General features: G+C 34.6%; 3 protein-coding genes across 3 annotated transcripts in view; all 3 read right to left on the reverse strand.

Annotated features, from left to right (window-relative positions):
• LOC130994894 (uncharacterized) overlaps positions 1-27,904 on the reverse strand; it is a 1,167,164-nt gene that overhangs the window by 884,907 nt on the left and 254,353 nt on the right. The gene's annotated exons all lie outside the window — the stretch shown is intronic.
• LOC130994903 (GATA transcription factor 12-like) lies at positions 7,581-9,751 on the reverse strand. The gene is made up of 2 exons (XM_057920034.1): positions 9,224-9,751; positions 7,581-8,558 (listed from the first exon to the last, which is right to left on the reverse strand). Exons 1-2 carry the CDS (start codon positions 9,524-9,526, stop codon positions 7,794-7,796), a joined length of 1,068 nt encoding a protein of 355 aa, XP_057776017.1. The 5' UTR covers positions 9,527-9,751; the 3' UTR covers positions 7,581-7,793.
• On the reverse strand, positions 21,746-27,804 carry LOC130994825 (casein kinase 1-like protein HD16). Its single transcript, XM_057919901.1, has 16 exons — positions 27,046-27,804; positions 25,879-26,010; positions 25,725-25,798; positions 25,576-25,645; positions 25,433-25,488; positions 25,265-25,336; positions 24,290-24,384; positions 24,129-24,195; positions 23,921-24,050; positions 23,623-23,841; positions 23,384-23,526; positions 23,125-23,299; positions 22,874-22,964; positions 22,629-22,786; positions 22,337-22,525; positions 21,746-22,253 (listed from the first exon to the last, which is right to left on the reverse strand). Exons 1-16 carry the CDS (start codon positions 27,433-27,435, stop codon positions 22,194-22,196), a joined length of 2,121 nt encoding a protein of 706 aa, XP_057775884.1. The 5' UTR covers positions 27,436-27,804; the 3' UTR covers positions 21,746-22,193.

Raw genomic sequence — 27,904 nt, forward strand, 5'->3', positions numbered from 1 at the left:
TTATGGTATTTACCATAGTTGTTCAAATCATTCCCCAAATTTGCTTATCCTGTGTTACAAAAATTCTTAAGCACATATATTAGTAAACATATGAGAGCCCTTTGAGATAGGGCCGTAAACTCATTGCAAAGATAACCCAAAACTTCGATCGTGTAAACTATTGCCACGCCTTTGTTCATGACAAAAATCATATTATAAATGCTTATGTAAAGCTTACTCGGGGAGATCATAAGGTTTAATTCCAGATTTCACAATAGAACATTATATATGAGATCTACAATGTAAAGGCTTCCACAAATCAAATCATAGTAATCTACTCACTTAAAGCTTGATTCAATACTAATTCTCAATCTAAAAATAGACCATCCTTAGCATGGAATAATCTCCACAATATTAAACACATAATATTTATCATTTGCTAAATCATGTCGATAATTATAGGTTGGCCCCATTTCAAACATCACATATGGGCTTAAAATCATTGGAGCTCGCCCCATTATCCCTCCTGCATCAGCACAAAAATGGATTAACAATACCTAATTAGGCAAAGCTATTATATAGTCTGATTCACCCATTTTCAGTCAAATCACTATTAATAACATCTAAATTTGACTCCACAAATTCATGAGTACCATATGCAAAAAATCCCAAGCAGATATGTGGATCCCATAGACAAACTTATCGATTAGAAGATTTTAAGGAATTAAAACAAGTAGTGGAAATGAAAACTTAGTTGTATGTGCTCTACAACAGTCTCTGAATCATGGCTTAGCAGCCTGCAAATAAGGCTCCGCCCAGTTTTCGAATTCTTTCTCTCTCAGCTTGAACTAGAGGGAGGTCCCTCGCCGGCGTGATTCCGGCAGACATCAGCGCGATTCCGACGTGAAAAAGGTGCGCTGCAGAGCTTGAACACCCGGACATCGCGCCGCTCGACGACGACGAGATCAGCGGCAGTGGCCTAGTCGTGCTGCGGATCTTCGACCATCTGTGGAGATGTTCTTCGGTGCTCGGTCGGAGGAGGGCGGAGATTCCCTAGCTGCAGAGGAGCGACAAATCCGTGGTTGCGGAGGAGCGGTAATCCGCTGGTTGCGGAGGGACGAGCGGCGAAAGCTCTGTGGCCCAGATCTGAATTTAGGGATTTCGACTATGGATTTTTATTTCCCCTTTCCTCGTTGAAGACGAACTGGATCTAGGATTATTGCTTGGCTGATAAATTCCGGCGAGATCTCTCGCTGGAGAACACGAACTTTTTAATTGAAATTGAGGCTTCGCGATTTCTATGAGAGAATAATTGATCCGAAATTGGGGATCGAAAGAAGTAAGAGGAATCTCCCCGGAAAGAGCTCAAATCGAAGACTTCATGGCCCCGATTCCGAAAATCGGAAATCCCCTCTCTCCCCTGAATCTGGAAATTTTTTTTTTCTTCTTGCGATGAACAGTAAATCTCACGCCTTAGCTCATTTTCCCACAGACGGCGCCAGTTGGTGAATCAACTACCAACACCTAAACTAGAAAGCAGTAAACGACACCGGATTTACGTGGTTCGGTCGAGAAGACCTACGTCCACGGGGTGTTTTTGGGGTTTTTTCACTATGCTCCGAGAGAATTACATTTTACAAGAGATGAATGAATAATAATGAGATCCCCCCTAACCTACTACTAAGTCTCTATTTATAAGCATGTAAATAATCCTTAGGGCCTCAAGCCCATTCCCTAAGATAATTGGGCTTAAGCCCCTTTAATACATTGAAGGGTAAGATAGTAATTTCGGTTTTACGCGGGAGACCTCCCCGCGCTTTTAGTGACTCCTCTGGTGAAAATGTCTTCTCTGGCGAGGGCGTCTTCACTGGCGATGTTGACGTCTCTGGCGGAGGTGACTCCTCTGGTAAGCACGACTCCTCTGTCGAGGATGACCTCTCTGGCAGATACGCCTCCTCTGGCGAGGATGACTTCTCTGGCAGATACGCCTCCTCTGGCGAGGATGACTTCTCTGGTTTACACCATTTCCCTACTATGCGCATATCACTCCTCATCAGTTTTTGAAACTTTTAATTACTTTTAACTGATTTGCATTTCACAACATATTTTTCTGAGGCGTTAATTGACTGTAAATCCACAAACTATTAGTGAATTTTGGTATTTTTTCAACTATATAAAGTTGTAATATAAATACTTAAACTTTAGCCCATTCTAAAATTTGCCCTGAATTATAATTTCGTCCAAATATATATTAAAAATTATATAATATATACACATTATATTAAAACAATTTATACAAAATTTCTACTGAAATATATACAGTACTAAAATATATACATATGTATACATAAATAAGAACTACACGGTAAAAACTATGAAAATGTGATAAATTGTATCAATAGAAAAAATTATAATAAAAAAATATATGTATAATCTAGAGTAGACGAAATGAATAAAAAAAAATAGAAAAAAATAGATTTATTCAAAAAAAAAAAGATGAGAGATGAGAGAGAATTTTATTAATTTTTTATCTTTAAATAATACACCCTCCGTCCACGAAAGAACTTCCTATTTTTCTATTTCGGGACGTCCACGAAAGAACTTCCTACTTTTTCCTATTTTGGGACAATACCCCACCAAAGACAATTCCCACCACTCAAATAACATTAATTAAAACAGCACAATAAATTATTAATACTTTTTCACAATTCCCAATACACTTTACAACCTTTTCTCCACTCTCAATACACTATACAACATTTTATTAAAACCCGTGCCACTCCCTCCTAGGAAGTTCTTTCATGGACGGAGGGAGTATAACTTTATCATTTTAAATCCAATATTTACATTAAACATATAATTAAAACTCTTGTCGTGATCTTTAATTTGATATACATATCAAATATTTTGTAATTAACCGAATTTTACAATTTTAAAAATAGAAATAAAACAAAAAAAGATAAAGAAAAAATAAAAGAAAAAGATTACTATAATAAAAAATTATCACTCAGTTTTTGAATTGATTTCAAATTGATTTTAAATTAAAATTTTCACTTTTAATATATTATAGATTATAGATTCAATCCGTTTTTCTAATCCAATGTATAGATCGCATTGAACCTGACTAATAAATTTCAACTTTGAACTTCTTAAATGGAATCGAATTGAAATTAAATTTGATTCGATTTTTTCGCTCATTCATGTGTGCCCAAATTGTACCATTCATTTGCTTCAATGCAAGAAGTCAATTTATCTGATTATTTTTATTTTTATTAATTAGAAAAAGAAAAAGGAAGATAGGAAGTTAGACAACGCTCTTTATTGTAACATGGAAATATCCCTACACGCATGGAAGCCCATTATCTTCGCCTCTTGTGTGTTAAACAAAGCATTCACTCTTTTTATTTTCTTAAATAAATAAAGGAAGCAATTTACAATGCATAAATGGACACATGGGGATTTGAATATATATATGTTTTCATTAAATTAAATAGTTTGATGGAGTAGCTTTGAAGTCATATAAAAAATCGATATGCCTCAAAGGATGAGGCTTCATTTCTACTCGTCACTCTGTCTCAGTTTAATAGGTTATATTTTATTATTTGAACGTCTTATTTTAATAGAACCCTTTTTAAAATGAAAAACTTGTAGAAATAACAAATATTATCTCATAACTCATTATTTACACCAAGTGTCATTGTAGTCCACAAATAATATTTCTCTTTCCACTTAAAAAACAATACCCTCATTTATCTATCCCCCTTTTTTTTATAAATATACCCTTGAAAAAAATTAATTTCTCTCATATTTTATTATAAATTATTCATTTCTTGATATTCGTACTCGCCTCGTTGCCTATTGAATTGAAACAAAAGCAATAATATTTTACAAGTCCTTGACAAATACTAAGAAATAAATGTTCATAACCTAATTAGCCACAATCTAAAATACAAAACCCCATGATGCTAAACATAAATCATTTTATTAAATTAAGAGGGAAGTGAGCTTAGTTTATTTTTTCTTTTTCTTTTCTTTTATTGACTAAATCTAATTCATGTATAAGAAACAATTCAAATATTTTGAGGCTTTCTAGGTAGTCGTTAAATATACATGAATTGGTTGCATTTACGGTTTTCATACAATAATATTTAATCTCACACCTTTCTCTCTAATTTCAAGAATTAATAAAAAGAAAATGAATAATTGTTGCTAAAAAAAATAAAGTAATCGATGACAGGAAAAGAGGAGGCATGTGATACTGATCAAATGCTGGCCCAAAATAGTAGTATATAATTAAATTGGACATTTATATATTAATCTTTGATTAATGTTAATTCAAAGCCATTTGCTTCAATAATTATACTGCACCATGCTAATCTATCTACACATTTGATAATCCTTGCTGCAGTGGAAAATTCTGTACATTGCTTCAGTGTTAATTAGTGTGTTACTATTATATTTGTAATATTAAAGTATGTAACTACTAATTAAGTAAGTGTGCAGTATATGATAGTATTATTTTATAAAGATAGAGATTCCTTCATTTAAGGAAAAATAAATAAAAAATTGAAATAGGCTAGGTCTATGGGTTAGGGATGCCTAGGATCAAACGTTGAGTACTAATACCTAATTTTCTTACCTTTATAATTTTTTTTAATTATTTTAATAATGCAAATTTAAACCTGCTAACTTGTTAATTGTGTTTTAGGTAAATTATAATTCTAAATTATATAAGAGAAACAAATGACATTAGACAAGTATTATGCGATAGAATAGATCTAGATATATTTAAATGGTATGAGTAAATCTATATATATGATAAAATAACGATTGCGTGTTATTGTAATTACTAATTTCTATATTCAATAAATTTCAATATATAATTTGTGAAAATCATTTATCCGATTACTCGAGATTATATTGGCTTAAGATTATTTAAGATTAAAGTGGATTCAAGATTATCCAAGATAAATTGTATTTTAAGGGAATGATCAAAATTCATAAGCGAGGACTAATCTTATTCGTGACACTATTTCGAAACTAAGGGGGGTGTATTCGTTGTGGATTTCCATAGACTTTAAAAAGTCCAAATTCCATGGAATTCACATAGATTCCAGACGACTTTCAAAGAATTCGTGGTTGGATTTCACCCCGATTTTCACTGATTTTCGAAGAATTTAGGGGATAATTCTGGAATTGAAATCCATGATGCCAACGCCCGCTGAGTCCCAGCACCGCTGGAAACCCAGCGACCGCTGGGAATCCAGCGAGCGCTGGAAACCAAAAAGGCATCATGGAAACCCAGTGTTGAGCAATGCATTGGGCACCAAAAAGGCAAAAACCATTCATTTAAATGAATTGCAGAATGTCAGCACGGGAAACTCAAAATTGATAATAGATTTCAATCTCAGCACAGGGCAATGAGGCAATAGATAAGTCAAAATCAGAAAAAATAAAAATTCGACGACGAATACAGAAAAATTCGAACCTAGAAGGCTGAAGGAGCGGCGCGCCGGGGGCGACGGGACGGCACAACAGCTGAGAGGTGAGGGGTGCGCCGGGGCGGTCCCGAAGGAGTCGGGGAGAGGAGAGATGGTGCGGCGCTCACACTGCGCTGGGGGACTGTGGGCCTGCGGCGGCGGCGGCGGCAACGGCGTGGCGAGAGACACGGAGCGCGTAGAGAGAGAGGCAGATAATTCAGACTCGCTCGAATCCATCATATGCTGGAATCCAGCATATGCTGGACTCTCTCAACGGTGGCTGAGTTCCAGCGCTCACTGGCTTCTTGGCCGCGGGCGCTGGAACTCAGCGCTCGCTTAAAATTTCATGGATTTCAATTCTCGTGGTTCTTGGCCGGATTTCGTCGTGTGTATTTTTTGGATGAAATCCATGAAAGTCATTCCAGATTTTAAGTCAATGGAATAACGAATACACCTAGATTTGTATGGATTTTAAAAAGTCTGAAACGAATACACCCAGATTTATATGGACTTTTAAAAGTCTTAAACGAATACACCCAGATTTCTGCAGACTTTTAAAAGTCTAGAACGAATACACCCAGACTTTTAAAATCCATAGAAATCTATTAAAATCCACAACGAATACACCCCCTAAGTCAGGGGCCGAGTCCATCATGAGAGTAAATCTTATATAGTCCATCAAATCCAATATAATGATATATTAATATATTATATTTTAAACATTAAATTAGAAATTATAATAACAACTGCTGGTACGTAGTTATAGTTTAGAGAAAATTTCGATTTTCAATTATTTTCAATCTGTGAGTACTAGTGTAAATTACATGTATTTTTTAAATGCGGAAATTATATGTATTAATCATATATTATACTTATACATTAAAAAATTAATCAATAATTAATAGCGGACAGTATAATAGCATAATTTGTGACAACAATTTAATTTTAACCATATAGTGTTATGTTTATAATTGTTAAATTAACCTGTAATAAACTTATAAAAAATTATCTATATACAACTAGCAATAAATTATATTGTTAAAGTTATATTGTAATACAAAAATATGTGTGTATATTAATGGGCCATTAATTTATAAAGGGCTTTGAGTTTTGAAGCAAATAACATATTAGGGTGGTATACCCTAATATGTATCTATCCCACACTTATTATGCATAGCAAACGAGCCCAAATTCTACTTACAATAACTTTAACAATTTTATTAAAACTATATGCCACCCTCAAACGGAACTCTTTTTTACATACGGACAGAGAATAATAAATATTATAATTGTAAAAATTGTAAGTATTCTTTCAACTCATTTCACTTTCAGTAAATGTAAATGAATAGTATAATTTACGCTGGAGATAATAAGTTTCAAAAAGATAAAAAGGAAAATACAATTTGGAATCATTAAATATGTTAAAATAAAGCAAGATGTAAAACACGGATCTAAAAAGTAAATTAAAATTTCACAAACTCCTTAAGACTAATAGAAACCTTTTTCTTTCTTTCTTTGAGACGAAGACTAACAGAAACTTGAAAAGAAAATTTTCTAAATATTTTGATAGAAATTTTAACTAGATAAAAATGTGTTTTTTAAGATTTTAATCATTGATTTTATAAGTCTCCTGCTATAAAATGTATCTTCATTTGAACCATATGATTTAATAAGGGCTATTTTAAAATAGAAGGAACTAATTATAAATTTTATCTTTCTAATTATCATATGGTTACTAATTTAATGATCTTTTTTTGTTAGATAATGTCGCGAAATTTAGAAAATGTAAATTCATTCTTTTATACTATCTAAAATAAACCAATGTTTAACAAAATAACAATGTCTCTATTGATGGAGTCAAGTTTACAAACAAAGGAATAACCTGCAAATATAATATAAATGTCATTTTCTTTCAAAAAAAAAAGTAATATTATCATAATGCAAATTGAAAGTCAATCAAGAAAACTCCAACATGTAATAGCTAGTTTTAGATAATTTGCAAATCATACTAAACTTTATTATATGTGCTCAGGATGGTTCACAAATTAAAGAAACAATAAGAAAATAAGATATTTAAGCAAAACATAATCATCCAATAAACACGAGATATAAAAAAAGTCATTAAAAAACAAAAACGTTCCAATAATTTGCCAATCTTTTGCCAAAACAAAAGAGAAAAAGACTACAAGGGACATTAGATCCTATTTTCTATTTTTTCCCCTAGAGTTAGGAATTAATGTCCTAATTGAAATAACAATGTGACAAAAAAAATAGTATCTTCCCCAATAAAAATAAATAAAAAATAATACCTTTATCATCATTATCGAACTATATCTAAATCAGCTGCCTAAAATCGGGCCCGATGTGTTGATGAATCAAGTAATCATCACCGTTCGATACATCAAACACCACATTTTGATGGTGGGGGTGGTGGTGCAAATACGAAGGCGCAGCCGACTGCGGCTGCGCCTTCTGCATCTCTTTCTGCCGCCTCAACTCGAGCACCTTTCGGTGGGAGTTCGAGTGCTTCGTCAGAACGAAGGTTGGGCTGGATGCGGGCCGGTACTCGGGCACCAACCGGCCCGATTTGTACCGCACTCCACATGCATTGCAAAGAGTTTTTGGGCCCATGGGCCCGGTCCTCCACTGCGGCGTCTTGTCGGTGGCGCAGTGGAGGCACTTCCGCCCCTCGCCACCGCCGCTAGAGCCGTCGTGCCCTTCCTTTTTCTTCTGCGCTGCCGGCTTGGCCGCCTTCCTGGCGGTGGCGGCCGAGGCGTCAGACTCCGACGATGACGACATAGCCGGCACAGCATTCGTGGCGACGGGCGAGGTCGGTGCCACCACAAGGAGGCGGGACGTCCAGTTCCCCGGGGCGGCGCGTGACCGCTTGCTCCGGGCCTTAGCGGGGACCGACAGCTCGGGCCGCAGCGTGGGGCCCGTTGCAGTTGTTTCGGGCTGGAGTGGGTATTGAATTGGGCCCGAAACGTTGTCGTTTCGGGCCTTCATTCCTTGTATGAGCTGAAGCTTCTGCAAATCCTCGCTTGAAAATGATTCCTCAACGAAATTCGACAACCATTCTAGCTCAGCCAAATCATCATACTACTCAAAAAATCATTAAATTACTCGAAATTAAACAATTATATGTATATAAATTAATAAATTAATTAATGCAACGTGAAAAATCCAATGCCGCTAATGAATTCTGTCCATGTACATTGTACAATAATTTACAAATCATATTAAGAATTAAGCTGCACTTGAAAAATTGACTGTGATGGTTACTAAATAACTGAGGGTAAATATGCAGCTCGTTTTATCTTATTATATCATAATTAATGAAATTAAATAGTTTTGTACTCGACAAAACCTACACTTTTTTCTATTGTCTTTATCTTTCTTTCTTCAATTTGCAGCCTTCTCTTTTTTCTATTTTAATGCAATTGGGTTTCCCTCCCAAGAAAGTAACATGTGCAAAATAAATGGTGATGAATTCGAGTTCAAGAATGGATATACATATAAAATTTCAATACATTAGTGAAATCAATTAATTAATTTCTAGTATAAATGGGAAATTCTTGTGTATATATATCAAAGAATCATCGTTTCTTCTAAGTAATCGTTCGACATTAACGTACAATTCCGAAGTAACTCTAACAAACTTTAATTAGTTTAAGAGAGAGAAAGAGAGAGAGAGAGAAGAGAGAATTCTCATGCAATTATGAACTGCATGAATGGTAGGATTATCCAAAATTAATTTTACGTACCGGGACGCAGAGTTCGCCGGAGAAGTGGCCGCCGCCGCAGCCGCCGGCGGCGACGCGGGGGCCACCGATGTCCGCGGCGGAAAAATGCGGCTCGGGGGTGGCGACGACGGCCGAGGCGACGGGGGAGGAGTCGGCGGAGGCTGCGGGCCCGGTCACGGCCGCGTCGAGAGTGTCGTCGTTGGGGAGGTCGAGGAGGTCGTCGACGGCGAAATGGTCGCCGTTCTTGGCGTCGGAGAGGCGCTTCTCCGGCGTGAAGACGGCGTCGTAGTAGCCGGCTTCGAAGAATTCGGGGGCGGCTTCCATCGGGATTATTTTTTTTTTCTTCTTCTTCTTCTCCACACACACACAACACGCAGGGAATGAAGGATGGGAGAGAGAGAGAGAGTGAGTGAGAGAAAGTGTAGAGAAAAATGGGGGAAAAGAGTATGTGTGTGTGTTTGTGGAGAGGGAGAGAGAGAGAGAGAGAGTGAAGTTTTGAGGGAGAGAAGTGAGGAGAGGGGTTTATTTGCGTTAGAAGGGGACAGGGAGGGAGACACCTAAAAAATTGGATTTTGACGAGGAAAATTATGGCTTTTAGAAGAATTAGGTAGTTTCGAAACTGTTTTAATTAATTTAATTTACCATGTTTCAATTTCAATTCGTATTTCATTTTTGATAATTTCTTACGTTACATGTAAATTTTGACATAACTAAACAACGTACCATGCTACTATTCTATTTTCTAATGGAAATGAGGTGTAAAGAATTAGTCGGGTGCGTTATCATTTGTTGTAAATTTATCGTAAGAAAAAGATGGTATAGTATTTTATCATATTCATCTTTTTTATTTGATGTTAGCTAATAAGAAAATACTAGTATCACATTAATACCTCATGATAATATACTATTCTGAGTTGAAGTAAAAAGAAAGGAAAGGGTTGCTCCGATTCTTTTTCCATATTGTTGGGGGAAAATTGCTCTACCTTCAAGAAGAAAATAGGTGTTTTGGCAAATAAAATCACGAATTAGTTTGAGATTGTAATTTTAACGTGACTTTTGAAGTGTAGCGAATTAAAATATTACTCTTTCCGTCCACAATTTAAAGCCCCGCTTTGGTGTGGGCACGGAGACTAAGAAAGCTTAAAAAGGTGATGTGGATGAAATATAAGGGTAGTTGACTAAAGTGATAAAAGTGTTGTGAGTGGGTCCACTAGTGATAAAGTGTAGTAAATATATAATATAAAAGTGATAAGGGTGTTTTAAGGTGGGTCCATTAGTGGCAAATGATAGTAAATATAGGAAAAGAAGGAGAGCAAAAATGTACAAAAAGCATAATAGGGCTTTAATTTGTGAACAAAAATTTAAGGGTAAGTAGGGCTTTAAATTGTGGACGAAGGGAGTACTATATTTTCAATTTGCCAATTTCGTCCCCCCCAATTTTTTTCGATTGCCGGATTATTGAGCTGGAATTTACGTGAATTAGTTCGCCACATAATATTCATATTACGATGTTGTTTGCAATAAATTGTTGAATATTGGAAATTAAGGTGCAGATATAGGATACAATTCCTTTGTAATTTGAGAAAATTTTAATTTAATTGAAATTGTACGAAACAACGACGTCAAGCCTCACAAAATTAAAATGACATCGTCTTTACTAATCCACGTAAGATCCAATTCAGCACTCCGGTGATTGAAAAAAAAAATTAGGGGGACGAAATTGAAAAAATTGAAAAGTGGGTGCATGATTTAATTCGTCACACTTCAAAAATCACGTCAAAATTGCAAAATGAAACTAATTCGTGATTTTATTAGCCAAAACTATAAGGAAATATTATATAAATTTCTCCACTTTCTTCACATGTGTAATTTAGTGGCTATGGACAATTTAATACCCTTTATCTTTGCATTGATATATTGTGGCTGAAATTACATAAGTACCCTTCTTTTTGAAAAAAAAAACTTTTGCTTTATATGTTTGGTTGGGGGGTTGGGGCCAGTGTTTGTTCCATGCTACTTCACAAGTACTAATACTTTACATGATACACTAGTTATAAATTTGTATTCTTTTACATTTATATAAATTGTAACGTGTATTGGTCGAAATTCACGATCACATCACCTAAATTTTCCAATGTAGGTTTGAAAATTTTATGGGTTGATATGATTGTGGACCACTATTGAGGTGTGATGTTGGGGGTAAAATGGGAATTGAATTACTAGGTAAAATTTAAAAATTTCATTATACTAACCTGTAAAATACTAGGTATTTCGCATTCAAGCTTCATTGTTTCGACGTCTCAACTCAATAAAATCATTTTTATTTTGTTAAATTAACAATTAGGTAAAGAAAAAATGGTCCATGATCGACTCAAATTCAAGACCTTTGGATATTAGAGCTGTCAAATAGGCCGGGTTGGGCCAGTTCGGCCCGACCCATCGGGCTTTCAGATTGTACAAGGTCGGGCCGGCCTGGCCAAAAATCTAATCGGGCTACAATTTCTCAAGCCTAGCCCAGTGCCATTCGAGCCATTGGACGGTTTGGCCAAACTCGTCCTATGATTATTTTTTCTTAAATTTTATACTAATTAACTACAAGGCCATACTTCAATACCCTTTTCTAGATAAGAGCTTGGATTCATTGCAAAAGCACAATTGGACCATAGGGTTTTGAATTATATTTCTTGTTTTATAATTAATGTTTCATTATTTTTAATAGATGTTAGTAGGAATAGACAAAAAGATGGGGGAAAATGCAACCGAAGGCACGAATTGTTTAGTCAATTCGTCAGGATATGACTACTTATAACAAGATAGAAACTCTAAGTGATTCGAACTCAGGTCAAATTTAAACCTCACGATCACACTACAAGAAAACATGTAATTAGCTACTAAATTTAACAACGTAAATTTCTCGGCCTTATCGACGGTTTATCAGCGGAAGTATATTAATTTTAATTTTTTATTTAATTTTAAATATTTCATCGTTAATATTAATATATTATTTTATTATGTAATAATTCCGTCGTTAAAGTGTCGTGAAATATAAAATATATTTATATTTATATTTTATTTTAATACATTAATATTCTGTCGTTGAGTAGTCGTTAAAAATAATTTAATTTTTTATTTTATTTATCAAATTAACATCTCGTTGTTAAATAGTCGCTAATTTTTTTTATCTATATATTAAATTAACATCCCGTTGTTAAATAGTCGTTAAAATTTATTGACTTATTTATTTAATTTATTAAATTAACATCTTGTTGTTAATTATCATTAAAATTTATTGAATTATTTATTTAATTTATTAAATTAATATTCCTTAATTAAATAGTCGTTAAAATATGCCTACGCGACGTTGTGGCTGTATACACAATACTTAACAAGCTTCTCAGTCCAAACACATGTCACATGTATCAAATGTATGGCTAGTTGTGTGCGTGTGTTGGCCAAGCGATAAGAGGTTAATGCCTAAGGCTAAAGATTTTGGTTTCGAGTCCCCTGTGGCGCGACTTTAAATTTCTTTATTTAATACTGTTAATTTATATATAATTAATTATGATGTTAGGTTTTGTACGAATTAGTAACTAATATACATCTTTGGATGGTAAGAACTTAATTCTAGTAGGTGGTATTAAAGAAAAATTGTTGTAATTTAACCACAACGAATCGATTAATTAATTAAGCATATAATAGCGAAGCCCTTGTATACTATCGTTTGAGATTTTTGTTGATATAAGCATAAAAGAATTCTTGTTCAAATTTGAGAAATGAATTATACTAATTAAAATACAGAGAATTGTAGATAGTGATTATTTTCGTTTTTCTTTATATCACTTACAAAAAATCCTCAAAATTAATTACAGGAGCATTTTTAAAACTTCATCTTAAGAAAACGAGCAAGAAAAATGCATGCTAAATTCCTGGTATATTCCCTTAAAATCCCTAAAAAATATATTATGTTGGATTCTACTGTCCAATATAATCTAACCTCATGAATAGATCAAACATGTTTGAAATGCTCTTTTTAAATAAAACACATTGAAATATTTTCTTTAAACAGTTGTGTGCTAAACTTTATCCATCCACTCGTATTCACATATGTGTCTTTTTTTTAGTTTTTTTAATTAGTGACTGTAAGCCTTAATAATAAACATTTTTATTTAATACATGAAGCATATTATATTCTTGCAAAACTATGAAGAAAGTAAATATATAAGATGCTATGCATATTGAAAAAGGAGTTACAATCAATCATTTACAATATAAATTTCACATAATATATATGTATAAACTTAGTTGTAAAATGAAATAAGACTAGAGTGAATTTATCATGATTACCAAGATGTACAACAATTATAACTTCAAGTACCACCATCAATGCAATCATGCATGATTTGCTTGCAAGTATATATACATTGCAAGTACATACCACCATTATTTTTTTCTTCCTAATTTTCTTTAATTAATCATTAACCTGCTCTAACTTAATTACATAGTAAATGTGTTTTTTATTAACTTCTTTTATTAGTTGGGTTTTTAGTAGCTTTTAAATCCTATTTATTATGACTGTATATTAGGTTAATGTGTCTGACTTATTATTTAACTATAAATTACAAAAACAATACTTATCTGATTGTATATATTACTGTGTTCGATTTATCATTTGTTAATTAAATTAGAAATATCGACATCAAAGTTTGGGGACACGTGGCGGTACATGAATGGATACGGAATGACACCAATCCCTATGTGAATGGAGTGGATAAGTGTTTGCTTTCTCATACAAATGGATAAAAAAAGTAGTTAATCACAAATATGATTATATTGGATGGATATTAATGAATTGATACCAAATTTTATTGAGTTGAATTTATATGTTTGCTTTCTCATACAAATGGATATTAATGAATTGATACCAAATTTTATTGAGTTGATACCAAAAAGATAGGAAAAAATTAAGTTAAAAACAAAATTATACTCTCCCTACCTCATATTATAGTCTCCTTCGCATTCTAACGCATATTAATTAACATTTAATTAATATATTCGAAAAAGTAAAATTTGGGCACAATTTCCCAACTATGTCCTCATTGCGTCACGCTCAATTAATTAATTTTGTTAACTCCAATATTGCTAATCTATAGTAATCTATAATATATTAATTTGGTTCAAAACTTTTCGGCATGAGAATTATAGAGAATGTGTAAATGTGTTAAAAGTGGTAAACTTCATATTTTTTTAAGGGTTAAAAATTTTTATTTGTGAAAATAGGCCACTTATAATGAGACGGTCGAAAATGAAATACATGTCACTTTTAGTTGGACGGATGAAGTAAAAAAATAATTTTTAATTTGAAAATTAATTTTAAATTAATTTTTAAATTAATCAGTAATCTTATGATTATAATAAAATTAAAAGTTTATTAATTTGTATCTTATATTTGCTTTCTTTATTTTCTTATTTTAGTTTATATCTTTTCTAAAATTATGAAATTCGATCAAATTATAAAATATTTGATATGCATATTTTAAAGATAATAACAATAGTTTTAATTTAATATATTTTAAGTAAATATTGAATTTGAAATATAAATGTTATATTTATTTAAAGATTAAAACTTCAAAAACTATCTCTCATTTCTCCTCTTTTTCTTAATAAGTCCATTTTTCAATTCTTTTTATTTTGAATTTCACTTGCTTTTCTTTTTTCTTTTAACTTCTTTTCTTTTTTAATTTTTTGCTTTTCATAATATCATATTTTATTATTGTGAATTTTTCTTTATTTTTTTTTCTGTACTCAGTTAAAATTATATTTTTATTATAATTATAAGTTTTATATGAAAATTGAGTCAGTATCTATTTAATATCTACAAAAAATATAAAATATTTCTCTTGTATTGCACATATGAAAATGCTAATTAACTGAAATTGATCTATTGATGAACAAGCACTGGTGAGATTAAAACTCTCAAGTTGAATTTCATTCAATTCTTGTGGTCGAGACTATTGTTATTTATATGAATGTGATTCATCCAAAGCATACTTTGGAATAGCGGTTATAATTTTTTCAATGAAAAATCTAATAATAGAAAATTTCCAAAATCACTAACACTACAAAAAAACATATGATTACCGGCGGCGATTGCCGTCGGTAATTATGGGGCGGCCGCCGGCAAAACAACTATCGGCGGCATTACCGACGGCGTATCGCCGCCGGTAAATTTCTTGTCGGTAACACAATTACCGGCGGCAAAAAACACCGTCGGTAATTACTGGCGGGTATTACCGCCGTTATAGTGCGTCGGTGAACGGCGGAGAACTACCGGCATATTACCGGCGGCGTTTTTGCCGCCGACAATCTTCACCGGACGGCGGCGGTGTTTTCCTGCCGGAGACTATTTCATTACCGGCGGCAAAACGCCGCCGCTAATTACCGGCGGCACTATGCCACCGATAATTGTCGGTAATTGTTTTTTAAATTTAATTAATTAATTTTATTTATTTATTTATTTATTTATTTATTTCATAAGTTAGACGAACTTCTCAGTTGGTCACCCATCTTAGTTGTGTTCTAAGTCAAACACGCTTAACTTTGAAGTTCCTTTCGAATGGTCACCAGTACAGAACACTCGTATTATTGATATATATAGTACCTATTAATTCATTTAAAGTCTAATTCAATATACAAAATCATATATTCATAACCTTATAATATATCGAGATGATATCCATGAGAGGCTGTTAATTACAGATCGAACTTGTTTTTGTCTTTATTTTTATGTCGCAAAAGTATTTATTTATTAATTTATTATTATTATTATTATTATTATTATTATTATTATTATTATTATTATTATATATATATATATATATATTTTAATCAATCTAGTTTATACACCATAAGTATTTTAATTTGATAATTGTATTTTGAATTTATTTCCATGCGTCCTTATTTTTATAAAAAAAAAAACAAGGGAGATAATTTGTTATAAGATAAGTAATTTGAATTTATTTTCATTCGTCGTTATTTTGAATTTATTACTTTGTTACGAAGTAAGTGTAATGTTGTTTGAAAACATGAAATTAATAGTTTCTCAACATAACATAAATGTAAAAAGAAAGTGCAAGTGTAATTTTGTTCCTAAACATAGTTCAAACAAATAGTTCCAAAACATGAATTAAATAGTCCAAAACATGAAATTAATAGTTCCAAAACATGAAGTGCTGCTCAAGCTAGCTGACCCGACCGCCTCATGAACTCCTCGAATTGAGCCATACGCTGCTCGAGGACCTCACGTGCTGCTCGAGAAGCCTCTCATTTGGCCTCACGTGCTGCTTGTTCGGCCTGAAGGCGCTCTTCCAGCGTGGAGATCCGTGTCTCATACAGCTGCTGAGACATCATGGAAGTGCCTGTGCTTTGAGTAGACCCCCTACTAACCTGGTTCCTACCGGCACTTCCAGTGCCGTAGAGCCGGGACCTGTCGGGCCGTACGACCTCCAAGTAGATCTCAGGCAGCCGGTCGTCTCGCCCAGTCTCAACAGCAATGCGACGAATCTCCGCCTAATTCAAACATAACAATTGAAAATTGTATTAAAATAAATACATTTCACTATGAATTACTAATATTTCATTAAACGTAAACGCTTACATCTAGTCTCTCATCCCTCGGTGACAGAAAAGTTCCATCCTCGCGCATGTGGAGGCGGAGGAAGGTGCTATAGTTCTGTGCAGCCGGGGGGAGTCCAGTCTCCAAGCTCTATCCATGCATGCATATAAGATAAATAAGTTATTATTTGCGATATTATATATAATATCATATCATTTCATGATAAACACATACTAGCATACTTAAAATTCAATTAATCATACTTCATTTAACAAAATTATTTAACATAAATAAATCTCTAACAAATTCATACTTAAAATTAATCATGCTTTATAATTAATCAAACTTTAATTTAAAATTAATCATACTCCAACAAATTATTAATTAGATTGTAAAAACAAATTTAAAATTAATTTAACTAATTAAAATTAATCATACTTCACATATTATAAATTAATTAAAATTAATCAAATTAACATTAATTAGATTCTAACAAAACAATAGTAAAAACAAATTTAAAATTAATTAATCATACTTCAAATATTATAAATTAATTAAAATTATTCTAATTAATATTAATTTTAATCTAACAAAATAATTAATAAATAAATCAAATAACGAGAACGAAAGCGTACGGTAGTGGTCGGCGACGGAGCGGTGGTGATGGCGGTGTCGGCAGATGCGTCGTTCAACTGAAATGTTAAAGAAAGAAAATGAGATGTGAAAGTGAGAGATAAAGAGAAAGAGAGAGAAATAAGACCTGCAGGGGTGGCTGGCCGGCGGCGATGGACTGACGGCGGCGGCAGCTGGGGGCGGGGCGAGGCGACAACTGGGGCTGGAGGCGCGGCAGGGAGGGGGGGGGGGGTTGAGGGGAAGTCGATCTGTGCGTGAAAAGGGGATCTGGAAATATTTACTTGCAGAATTACCGGCGGCAAAATGCCGCCGCTAATTACCGACGGCAATGCCGCCGGTAATCTGCATATGTATATAAATTTAAATTTAAATTAAATTATTTTATAAATACCGGTGGCGAGCCGCCCCTAATTAGCGGCGGCGAGAATGCCGCCGGTAAAAAATAAAAACGACCCGCCTTGTTTTGCCGTCGTTGGGCCGCCGGTAATTATCGGTGGGAAGTTCGCCGTCGGTAATTTCGCCGGTATTTCGGCGTTTTTTTGTAGTGTAACAAGAGAAACTAAGACCAAAAATATAATTTTACAACGGAGGGAAAATTTTAACAAATCATTATGTTCTCATCAAAAATATATGTTAGAGATAGATTTTAAACATTTAACGACAGATATTCTTCTTCATAATTCACCATTGGGGTTTAGAAAAAAAAACTAATTTATCGTAGTGTGGTAATGAATAAGGATTTGGTAACTTAAAAAAAATTAAGAAAAAGTTAAGGATTTGGAAATTAGTTTAAGATATCCACTTGATTCTTAACAAGGATCCAACCACTCTCCTCTTATTTAATTTACGATATTTAAGTAGTATATTGTTGTCCTGCAAGATCTATTTTAGGCTTTAATTATTATTTAATATCTATGTTTTGTATTGCTAGTAAAATAAAATTTGTGTTTAAGAAAATTAATAATCTCTAACTGCACGTGACAGAAGCTAGGGATTTTGTCAGCAACTCATGTGAGTGCCTAAGCTTGTGTTCAAAAAGCCAAGATCGACGGTCATTAACGCCACGTGTCGCGCATCCGACGGCTCTTCCTTTTTCTCTATTTTAATTTTTTTTTTCTGCTATGAGTGCTGCCGTGTAATTAATAATATCTGTAACGTGCAAACACGTGCCGTCTGGGTCACGTGCGTTTATTGTGGTCCCCACGTGACAAGCCACGTGCGAAGGACACTCGCTTTCCCCTAATTTCAATTTTTTTTTCTCTTCTTTTTTTTTTTTTTTTTTGCTTTTTCGGCTTAGGTTATAGTAACTTTTTTTTAGGATAGAGAGTAAGTTAGTTTTGGCTGCAATGTCTACTACTGCCTCCGTCCCCATAATAATGTCTCACTTTTTTTTGAGACGTACCAATACAAATATCACATTTTTTTTTTGATAATATATTACCTCTCTATACGTAATATTTAAATAATTTTCATCAACCCACTTTTTTTTTTCTTTTCACATATTTCTTAATCTCTGTGCCGAAAAGCTATGCGACACTACTATTAGAACAGAGAGAGTATTATAATAATTCGGGGAAATAGTATAAATAATATTTAACATAATTTAATATTCGTGTATATTGTCATCTACGAGTTAGGGGTATCATGATGCATATATTTATTGTGATTTATATTCATCGATATAAGCACTTTATGTAATTTATAAAATGAATAATCTCAATAACAATTTAATAAAATCAAAATAAATATATATATAAAAAAATAAGACATGCAGAGTAATATTTCTCTTAAAATGCATATATAAATAGCAGCTGCAAACATCTAAAAGAAAATCGTACACAACACAACACATCATTACTACCATCTCATGCAACATTCAAAGCTGAATTCTCACATCTCTACATATTTCAAGATTTTCCATTTCTGGGATGATCTTTCAAAGTATATTTATACATATATACATATACTGATTAAAGGGCATTAGATTCTTAAAGCAAAACTGCAGGCCAATCAGATTTACGTCTAAATTTCATGAGGACTAGTACTTTAATATTGTGTTTTCTTTTTAATGGATATAATACTTTATTTTTATTATTCACCAAAAGGGTATAAAAGTACAAATAAGGTGAAAATATTCAAATTTAGAAACCCTATCGCATGTTAATTGACTCTCTCTCACACACACACACACACATTGAAGAGAGAGGAGGGTACAAGAGAGTACATCACTGAAGCCACAAGTCATAAGAGAAGTTCTTCCGATGTTCGCACGATACATACCGCTCATATACTTTAACGAAACACTTACATGTGTCTGCACCATTTAAACAATTGCACATGAGAATTTGGATAAACCTTGATACACAGAGCGTATTTGATGTTAGCGATAAAATATTTGACGAAAGGAAAAAAAAAATTATCATATCACTGAGAAATTAGACTAATAACAGTGGGGGAACCAGAAATTTTCAACGAGAGCCAAATTTTTTAACAGCTTGTTTTATGGATTTGGATTAAGATGAAATTTTAATGAACTTAAAATTAGAATTCAGTTACTTGCTATTTTAAATCATTGTTAAATTAGAGGATTGACTCAAACTTATCATTGAAATAAGACAAATTTAATAAGTTAATATAACAAACCACTGAAAATATTAAACAATTAATGTGGATTGCTACAAATTCATAAAGGGAATAAGAAAGAGAGCATGTGAATAATGTGATGCCCTAATTGACTCAAGTTTTGGATTGAAGAAAGCGGCACCACGGGTGAGGGTGACCGGGTTTCTGTTCACTGTTTTCCATCTCTTAATTCAATAATACTCCCTTCGTCACATATTCAATTTATCATTTTTATCCGTTATCATAAAATATATCCAATCTATTTTCGGTAAACTTTTCGCTCACAATATAGTAGAACTCTTATTCCACTCGCAACACATTCAATCATTTTATTAAAACTCATGCCAAACGTGAATATATTTTATGAAGACGAAGGGAATACATGTTATAAATTAAAGGGGAAAACGATGAATAATTTGAGGTGGGGCCCATCCTAGCCTGACTGACTAAGAATAAGCCAATGAAATCAAATCCACATACATTGAGTTAAGAGATCAACCACCCTATCAAAGCAAAGGGGCACCACGTCGCTGACCTTTGCTTTTTTTTTTTTATAAATTAACATTATTAAATAAAAAAATTTAATGATCGCGTCACGGTGAACTTGAACCCAAAACCTTTAACCTTAAACACTAACCACTCTACCGCTTGGCCAACACACGCACTTCTCATTGCATGTGTGTGTGTGTAATTTACTTCAACTACAGAATCATAGATAAAATGACTTATGAAGGAACATAATCGATTTATCTACGCAGTAATTTTCACAATATTTATCTAAGTAAGCAATTTTGAACTCAAAAAGCATGCCCAATTTTCGACTCAATTTCCATTCAGCCAAAAGAATATCCCTGCAGCTGAGACAATTGAATAAATAAGGAAACACAGACTCACAGGCAGTGTTCTCGTTCCTTGCAGCATCTGTCTGATCATCCGAAGCAACCACACCGTGTCTGCAGGTTATAAGAAAATCCTGCAGAAGCTCGAAATAGTAGTGAGCATCAGTTCAAGAACTCAAAACCTCTTGAATCCGACAAGAATGGTGAATCAATGAGAAAACCCATAGACAAACTGCAGTCCTAACTTGAAAATAGAGATCCAACATTAACCTAACAATGTACGAATACAGTATAGTAGAGTATAATACCTCCAAATACATGAGGCACAGTGGCTCTCGATGCAGCCCTCTTAACATAAATGAAGATTCCTGCAGAAAGATAAGCACAAAAACAGCCATTGACAAGATCTCTCTCTGCCTACCATCCACCTAATATCACCAGAAAATAGCAGCACAGATTTATACAGATCTCTAAGTGGGAGATTGATATAATCCAGCACGAAAGCAACCAGCAACCAGCAACCTAGCAGAATGAAATGGCAGGACTACAGCAATGTATACCAAGGCATTGCATCTTGAAGCTCATTGATATAACTAAGTGAAAATAACTTAATAATATATCACCTTCCTCAACAAATATTCACAAGTTCCGAGTACAAGACAATATGTTTTGCTAGGTATGAGGCAATTGAACTATACACAAAAAGGAAGATACATAATGCAACCCTAATCAGTTCCACCATAAATTAAAGAAAGTTATCTTTCTCTGAAGCTATTATACTTTATAAACCTAAATCAGCATGCTACAGAAGCATGGCAAAAGATATGTAACATAAACTATCAGCTGAAAATAATAATAATAATAGTAATGAGAAGTGAACAAGTACATTTAATAGAAAATATCCTTGTGTTGCAAAACCTGATATTACATGTACAAGCAATGCCGATACAGACACTGACACAGAGCCACTGCATACAGCCATCAAACATTAAATTTCCAGCACTGTACAAACATTAAGGAATGAGTGAAGGACACTTGTCGGAGTGCTAACACTTCCTAAAGCATTTAGACATAATCACAGTCTGGTGCAGAGGTGTTACACGGGCTCCTACATGTCGATGGCAATAGCAAGCATAAATCAGGTCCTTATAGCAACATGAGTCAGCTTGACCACAGACCAAAGATTTCCACCTTTCCCAATTGAGAAATAAAAATAGAGTCTGCTCTGGGAGGACTTCATCTTTCTAGTAACCTCCTGTGTAATCTCCAACAAAATTACAAAAGCTCAAGATACAGTTCTCCCATAGCACACCGACGCTATGTAAAGGTTTTTCGCCCATTTCTCCTGAAAGTGACAATCAGCAACTGTAAGAACCAAGAGTGGAAACAGTGAAAAGTAACATGAAAGGGAATTTAAACAAAATCTACCTTAACATGTGTGCTTGGGAAAGCAGAAGTCCGAAGTGTCTCCTGTGTTTCGTCTGAAGGTTTTCGTCGTGGATTGCTAAGAACAAGGGCAGTTTGATCCCATGTTGCTGCAGTTGATGTGATGCGGTAGCCAGAATCCCACCTCCTATGAATACCTTCACTTGGATAAAGGAAGTCCAACTCCACAACCTAAAAAAGGAAACATAAATTGAAGCAAATGGTGCAAATCCTCTATTCCTGTACTTTGGATCAGAATAGCAACAACCCCATCGGCAAGACTATAACATTATACCTGATCAGAAAAACCTGCCCCACGAGACATAACAATTGCCCATCTAGTTCCAGCTGTAGCCATGGCAGTAACATAAAATCCCTCTCTCCATTTTTTGTTGATCCACTTAAATGGAAATGACTCACTAACTTTATATGACTGCTGCAGATACGGGGTACCTGCATCTCAGAAAGCAAAGCCATTTCAAAACATTACCTGTAACATGTACTAAATAAGAATTCAAGTCTTTGAATTGCAACACTAACCCTTAGACATGACTATTAATGAGCTCCCATTATTAGCCCCTGCTATGGCACTTATGTAGTAATTCTTCTCCCATTGTTCCATGATCCATTCCTGCAATTGATAAAGCGAAAAGTAATTCAATAGGCTGCCTATATATCATAGATTACAAGAGATTAAGCATCAGTAGGAATAAATCAACAGATACGACGCTTAACTTTCCGCAATGTCATGTCAAGACTCAATAAGTGTGGCATGCAAGAGAATTTGATACCTTATGAAGGAAATGAGGTGATAATTCATAAACTTGGTCGCTGAAACCAGTCCCTGCATCCATTATCAAGGCCCAGAGATTTGAACAAGAGGCCACACTGCTGATATACAGTCCATCCTCATTTCCTTTCTCAATATGCTGATCCAATCTTAAATCTGCAACATTGTAATGATATCTGCGAGAGAAATGATATCTGCGATCAATCAAACCATTCCTCCAAAAAAGCCTAGAAGAAACTCGAAAGAGCTAACCATGATACCTTTGCTTCATTGGTCTTCGAGCATTGTACACACTAATCCACTGTGTAGCAGGCATTCCCATGCGGACTTTCTTCTTTGGTTGCTCATCATCATCATCGTCCATCATTAGCCTTCCTCTCTTCTGTCCGACTTGATATACGAGCTTCAGTGTAAAAAATTATGTTTAATAAAGATGAAAAAAATTGATAAATGCTGTCAATTCACAAACACAACTTCTAAATAGTAAATTTTAAAATACCTTTCGAGCACCTTCAGTGTTGATTGGCCTGATGTCTGGATTTGGACCGATAATCCCATCAAAAAGCGATATGTATTTTGCATAATTAGGCTCTTCATCAAACTTCAAGTTAACAACGAACTCAACAAATTGTTTAAAGGGTGCAGGACAGAAGCAACAAAGGGCTTCCGGAGAAGTTCCCATCTTCTTTTTGCACACCAGAAAGCCTTTATTCTCGCCCTATATTGAAGATAAAGTAAGTATCAAGAGTGAAATACTCATGATAAAAAAATCCCATGTCATATCCACAATTGCCAACCTGATAACCTTGCCAAGGAAGCCGACCTCGAAGAAGAAAAATGAGTGTATAAGCAAGTGATTCCAGATCATCCCTACGGCTACCAGTCCTTCCCAGATGAGCATGCACACTAGCATATCGCACAGTTCCTCTGCATCAACCAGAAACACATATTACAAGAATATTAAAACCCAAAAGATATGAAGAACTATGAATGGTCATAACTTACCTGAATACATCTGGTCGTTGATCATAATCAACATGAAGACCAGTCGAGTTATCACGCCATCGAACAGCTGCAATTTAAACAGAAAATGTTGCTGAGGGTCACTATTGTTATAACCACAAGTAATTATAAAATAAACAGACAAAGCAGAGCCAATTTATTACCCAATCCAAGATCAACCAAAAAAAGTTTTTTCTCATCAGCAGTTCCAGGTGTACCAAGCAAAAAGTTTTCTGGCTTTACATCCCCATGCACATATCTGCAGGTACCGAAGCCATCAAATGCAAGTTATATATATCAAGATAAAAGAAAAGGTTTGATGAGAATAAAAAATTATAAGAAAAACAAGAACCAAGGACTACAACCAAAATATAGATAAACTGAAGGCAAGACAAAAAATAAACAAACGACCCAAAACACAGATCTCTTGTATCAAGTTCAATAAAACAGACCTGCCTAAAGTAGAGACACTTTATATCACATATTCAATGCAATTGACTTCTCATACTAAGAGGGCGCAGTTAAACTGCGCCAAGCTGAATATTAGAAAGTTCGAGCTTGGGTCATTTACTATGGAGACAAGCTTGAGTTAAACTAATAGTTACTTTTAGCTTGCTCAAAAGCTAATAAGCCGAATATAGTCATGTTCGAGTGTTTATGTTAGCGAGCCTCCCAGATTGACCTCCAACAAGCTCTTGAGAAATTTAGGCCCAAATAGCTCATGAACTGTTTGGCTCATTTACAGCTCTAGCTCTTACAAGTTATACAACACTTGGCTACAGTGCTTCAGTTACAGTTGGCGGGATGCTCAAATGCACACAACATACATACATACATACAACTATAGTTCAACTCAGATTCAGGACCAATCACAAAAATAAAACGCATACACTGATGCAAGTACGTGTAATAGATCAGAATGAAGTTCATGAATGTATAGTACTTTAGTAGCACTGTGCATACTCCCGATAGAATACAATGGCACTCGCATACCATATGATACATTGATAAATATATACCTCTCTCAATAAGTCAAAAGTTTCGAATCAATTTATGTCCATATTAGCATTACTGATAAATCAAATATCTAAGCTTGTGCACCAAAGAATCCATTATTGCAAATATTATTGAATATTTACCCTCTAGAATGTAACTTTTCCAAAATGGATATGGCTTCAATGGCAATACATGCCACCATTTCAATTGACATTCTGCAAAAATGCCATTTAAATGTTAGGTGAAAGATTGCAAAGTAAACCAGAAAGAATACAAAGCCAAAATTACTCTGTTGAAATTTTTTGACTCACGTATTTGAATTGTTGTTCCAGACATCCCATAAACTAGGACCAAGCATATCCATAACCTGCAAAGTACATAGAAACCTTGAGACCCAGAGGAGAAAGAAATATATATGGATATCTGGAAGAAATACTGAATTTCAGGTACGTACCATGATATAGTAATCACTTTGACGTCCTTTGTAATGAACACGCGGTATGCCATGACTACCACCAAGAGCACTATACAAGAACGCAGTAAGCTAAGTTCATATTTTGCAAAATATAACAAAGAGCCATTAGGAACTTATACAAAACTCACCTGTAAACTTGCCATTCATAAGGTGGTCCATAATTACAGCCTTTGCTGCTACGGTGCTCAAATTTCAAAGCAACCTAAAAAGAGATAAATTGTGAAATATATTCTTTGTAGAAACTGAGGCCAAAGCTGCCAATAACAGGAAAAAAGTGCATACCTCTACAGCTCCCGGACCATTTCTTTCATTTGGGTTTGGGGGGTTGATTCGCCGACCTACATAAACCTGTCCAAATCCACCTTTCCCTAGTTTCTTATCAATTCGATAAGCTGGAGAACCACCAACCTGGACCTGTTGACAAGCAATTAAATTGAAAGTGTAAGCCGATTATGACAGGTATAAGCTATATCAGTACTTTGTCAGATACTTCAGGGAAACAAAATTAAATAAGCAAAACAACCTCAGAGAAATTCATCTGGCCGACAATGCAAACAAAACGTTTGCAGACAAGAACTGACTTCCTTATATAGGAGCATATATATATCTATTAATTCACTTGGCAAAATATGGTAATCTCTCTAGCTAGCCAAAGGAAAGAAACTATTTTTCTCGGTAGTGTCTGTAAGCTTTCCTAAATCTACTTAAGTGATAGTAATTTATAGCATGATAAAATGGACGGGATAAAAAAGAAAATTTTAATAAAGGCAATAGTGGATTTCCCACATTTGACAACTAATCATCTATTAATGCGTAGCAACTATTGATAAGATATTATTTAAAATTCACCAACCATATCCCATAATAGTTAGGAATTGTTGTGCACACTCAAAACACAAATATGAGGAAAAGCATTTTTTAGACAGCTTAGCAAACAATGCGCAGTACTATAACCCACAGTCCATATTCTAACATCCCACATCCCCCCCCCCAAAAAAAAAAGATAAACACAAAAATAATGAAGCAATTGCTCAGACACATGAACTGAACTCAAAACCTGAGATATTACATAAGCTTAAAACCAAAGCATGCAATGTGTGTGTTACCGGGGGAAAAAAAAACATTCAATGTGTGTTTGTGTGATTGTGTTTGTTTTGAATGGATTATATGAGTATGTGTTAATAGGTTTACAACACAGTCACAAAGGAGCCAACAACCTAATCAGTTCTAAAAAGCACTATGAAAGAAGACTAAAAACCAAATCTTTAGTCCATAGATCCCTAAAATGCATCCCCAAAATAAACTCCCAATACCAAACACAACCCAATAAGACAACGATTATAAACATAAAAATTTAACATGCTAGATCTTCTCAAACTCAATTTAAGAATCAAACATCATCTGCACAGACCAAAATACCAGAAGAAAAAAACAATTAATTTTACGAACCCTTTCAGGAATAGGAGTAGTGCTTCCCTCATCCTCAGCACCCAACCTCTTACTTCCGTTACCGCCACTATCACACTCGTCCATATCCTTCTCTTCCACGTCTTCTCTCACCTCCTCTAATTTGTTATTATCCTCCCCAACCTTCAACGGCGCCGTTTCCTTCACAGCAGCATTAACATTTGCCTCTCCACCGCCACAATCAACCACCACAACCTCCTTCTTCTTATCACCACCACCGGCGACGTCGTCGACTTTATTTCCTGCAGCTCGTTTTCCAGCAGTTCGCCCAGTTGCCTTGTCAGTTCGGGCTTTCCCCTTGTTCCGGTCGGGTCCGGGAGCAGCGACAGCGGGACGGCGGCCTCTGCGCGCTCCGCTACGCAGTTGAGGCATATCTGTGGCCGTCCATCAACTCCGTCGTGAAATCGGCGACTTTGCCGTCATCAACTCCGAGATCGAAGCAGCGAGCGGGGAATTAAAGCGGGAATCGGAGAGATGAGATGAGGAAGGACCACCCACAGAAAGATCGGCGATCGAGGTGAGCTCGAATGAGGGTTTTTGGAGCAGCGAGATGAAAAATTTAGGGTTAAGAGAGTGAGAAATTGGGGGGAAATGAAAAGACAGTGGCTCCAATTTTTTTGTGTTCACGAAGATATTTTTCTTCCTATGCTTCCGAATTTATAAAATATTATTTAAAGTCGTTAAATTTTTGCCACGAAATTGCTTGCTTCCGTTTTGCTCATTCCAAAATTAAAAATTTATGACATAAATATAAAGAAGTTAAGTTATTGGATATTATCCATTTTATCATAGGGTGCTCGTCTAATCAAAATTTCAGTTGTTGATCAAATATGATAAGATT

This window comes from Salvia miltiorrhiza, chromosome 7, assembly GCF_028751815.1.
Source record: "Salvia miltiorrhiza cultivar Shanhuang (shh) chromosome 7, IMPLAD_Smil_shh, whole genome shotgun sequence".
NCBI lineage: Eukaryota > Viridiplantae > Streptophyta > Magnoliopsida > Lamiales > Lamiaceae > Salvia > Salvia miltiorrhiza.

Bases quoted from the DNA above. Each gene is read 5' to 3' on its own strand.
- LOC130994825 (XM_057919901.1), bottom strand. From the start codon at position 27,435: ATGCCTCAACTGCGTAGCGGAGCGCGCAGAGGCCGCCGTCCCGCTGTC. The intron at 24,385-25,264 runs GTAAATATTCAA...CGGTACCTGCAG, and splicing joins GAAAAGTTACATTCTAGAGG to ATATGTGCATGGGGATGTAA. The intron at 22,787-22,873 runs GTTAGTGTTGCA...TCTGAGATGCAG, and splicing joins ATTAATAGTCATGTCTAAGG to GTACCCCGTATCTGCAGCAG.
- LOC130994903 (XM_057920034.1), bottom strand. From the start codon at position 9,526: ATGGAAGCCGCCCCCGAATTCTTCGAAGCCGGCTACTACGACGCCGTC. The intron at 8,559-9,223 runs GTACGTAAAATT...TTTTTTGAGTAG, and splicing joins CCGGCGAACTCTGCGTCCCG to TATGATGATTTGGCTGAGCT.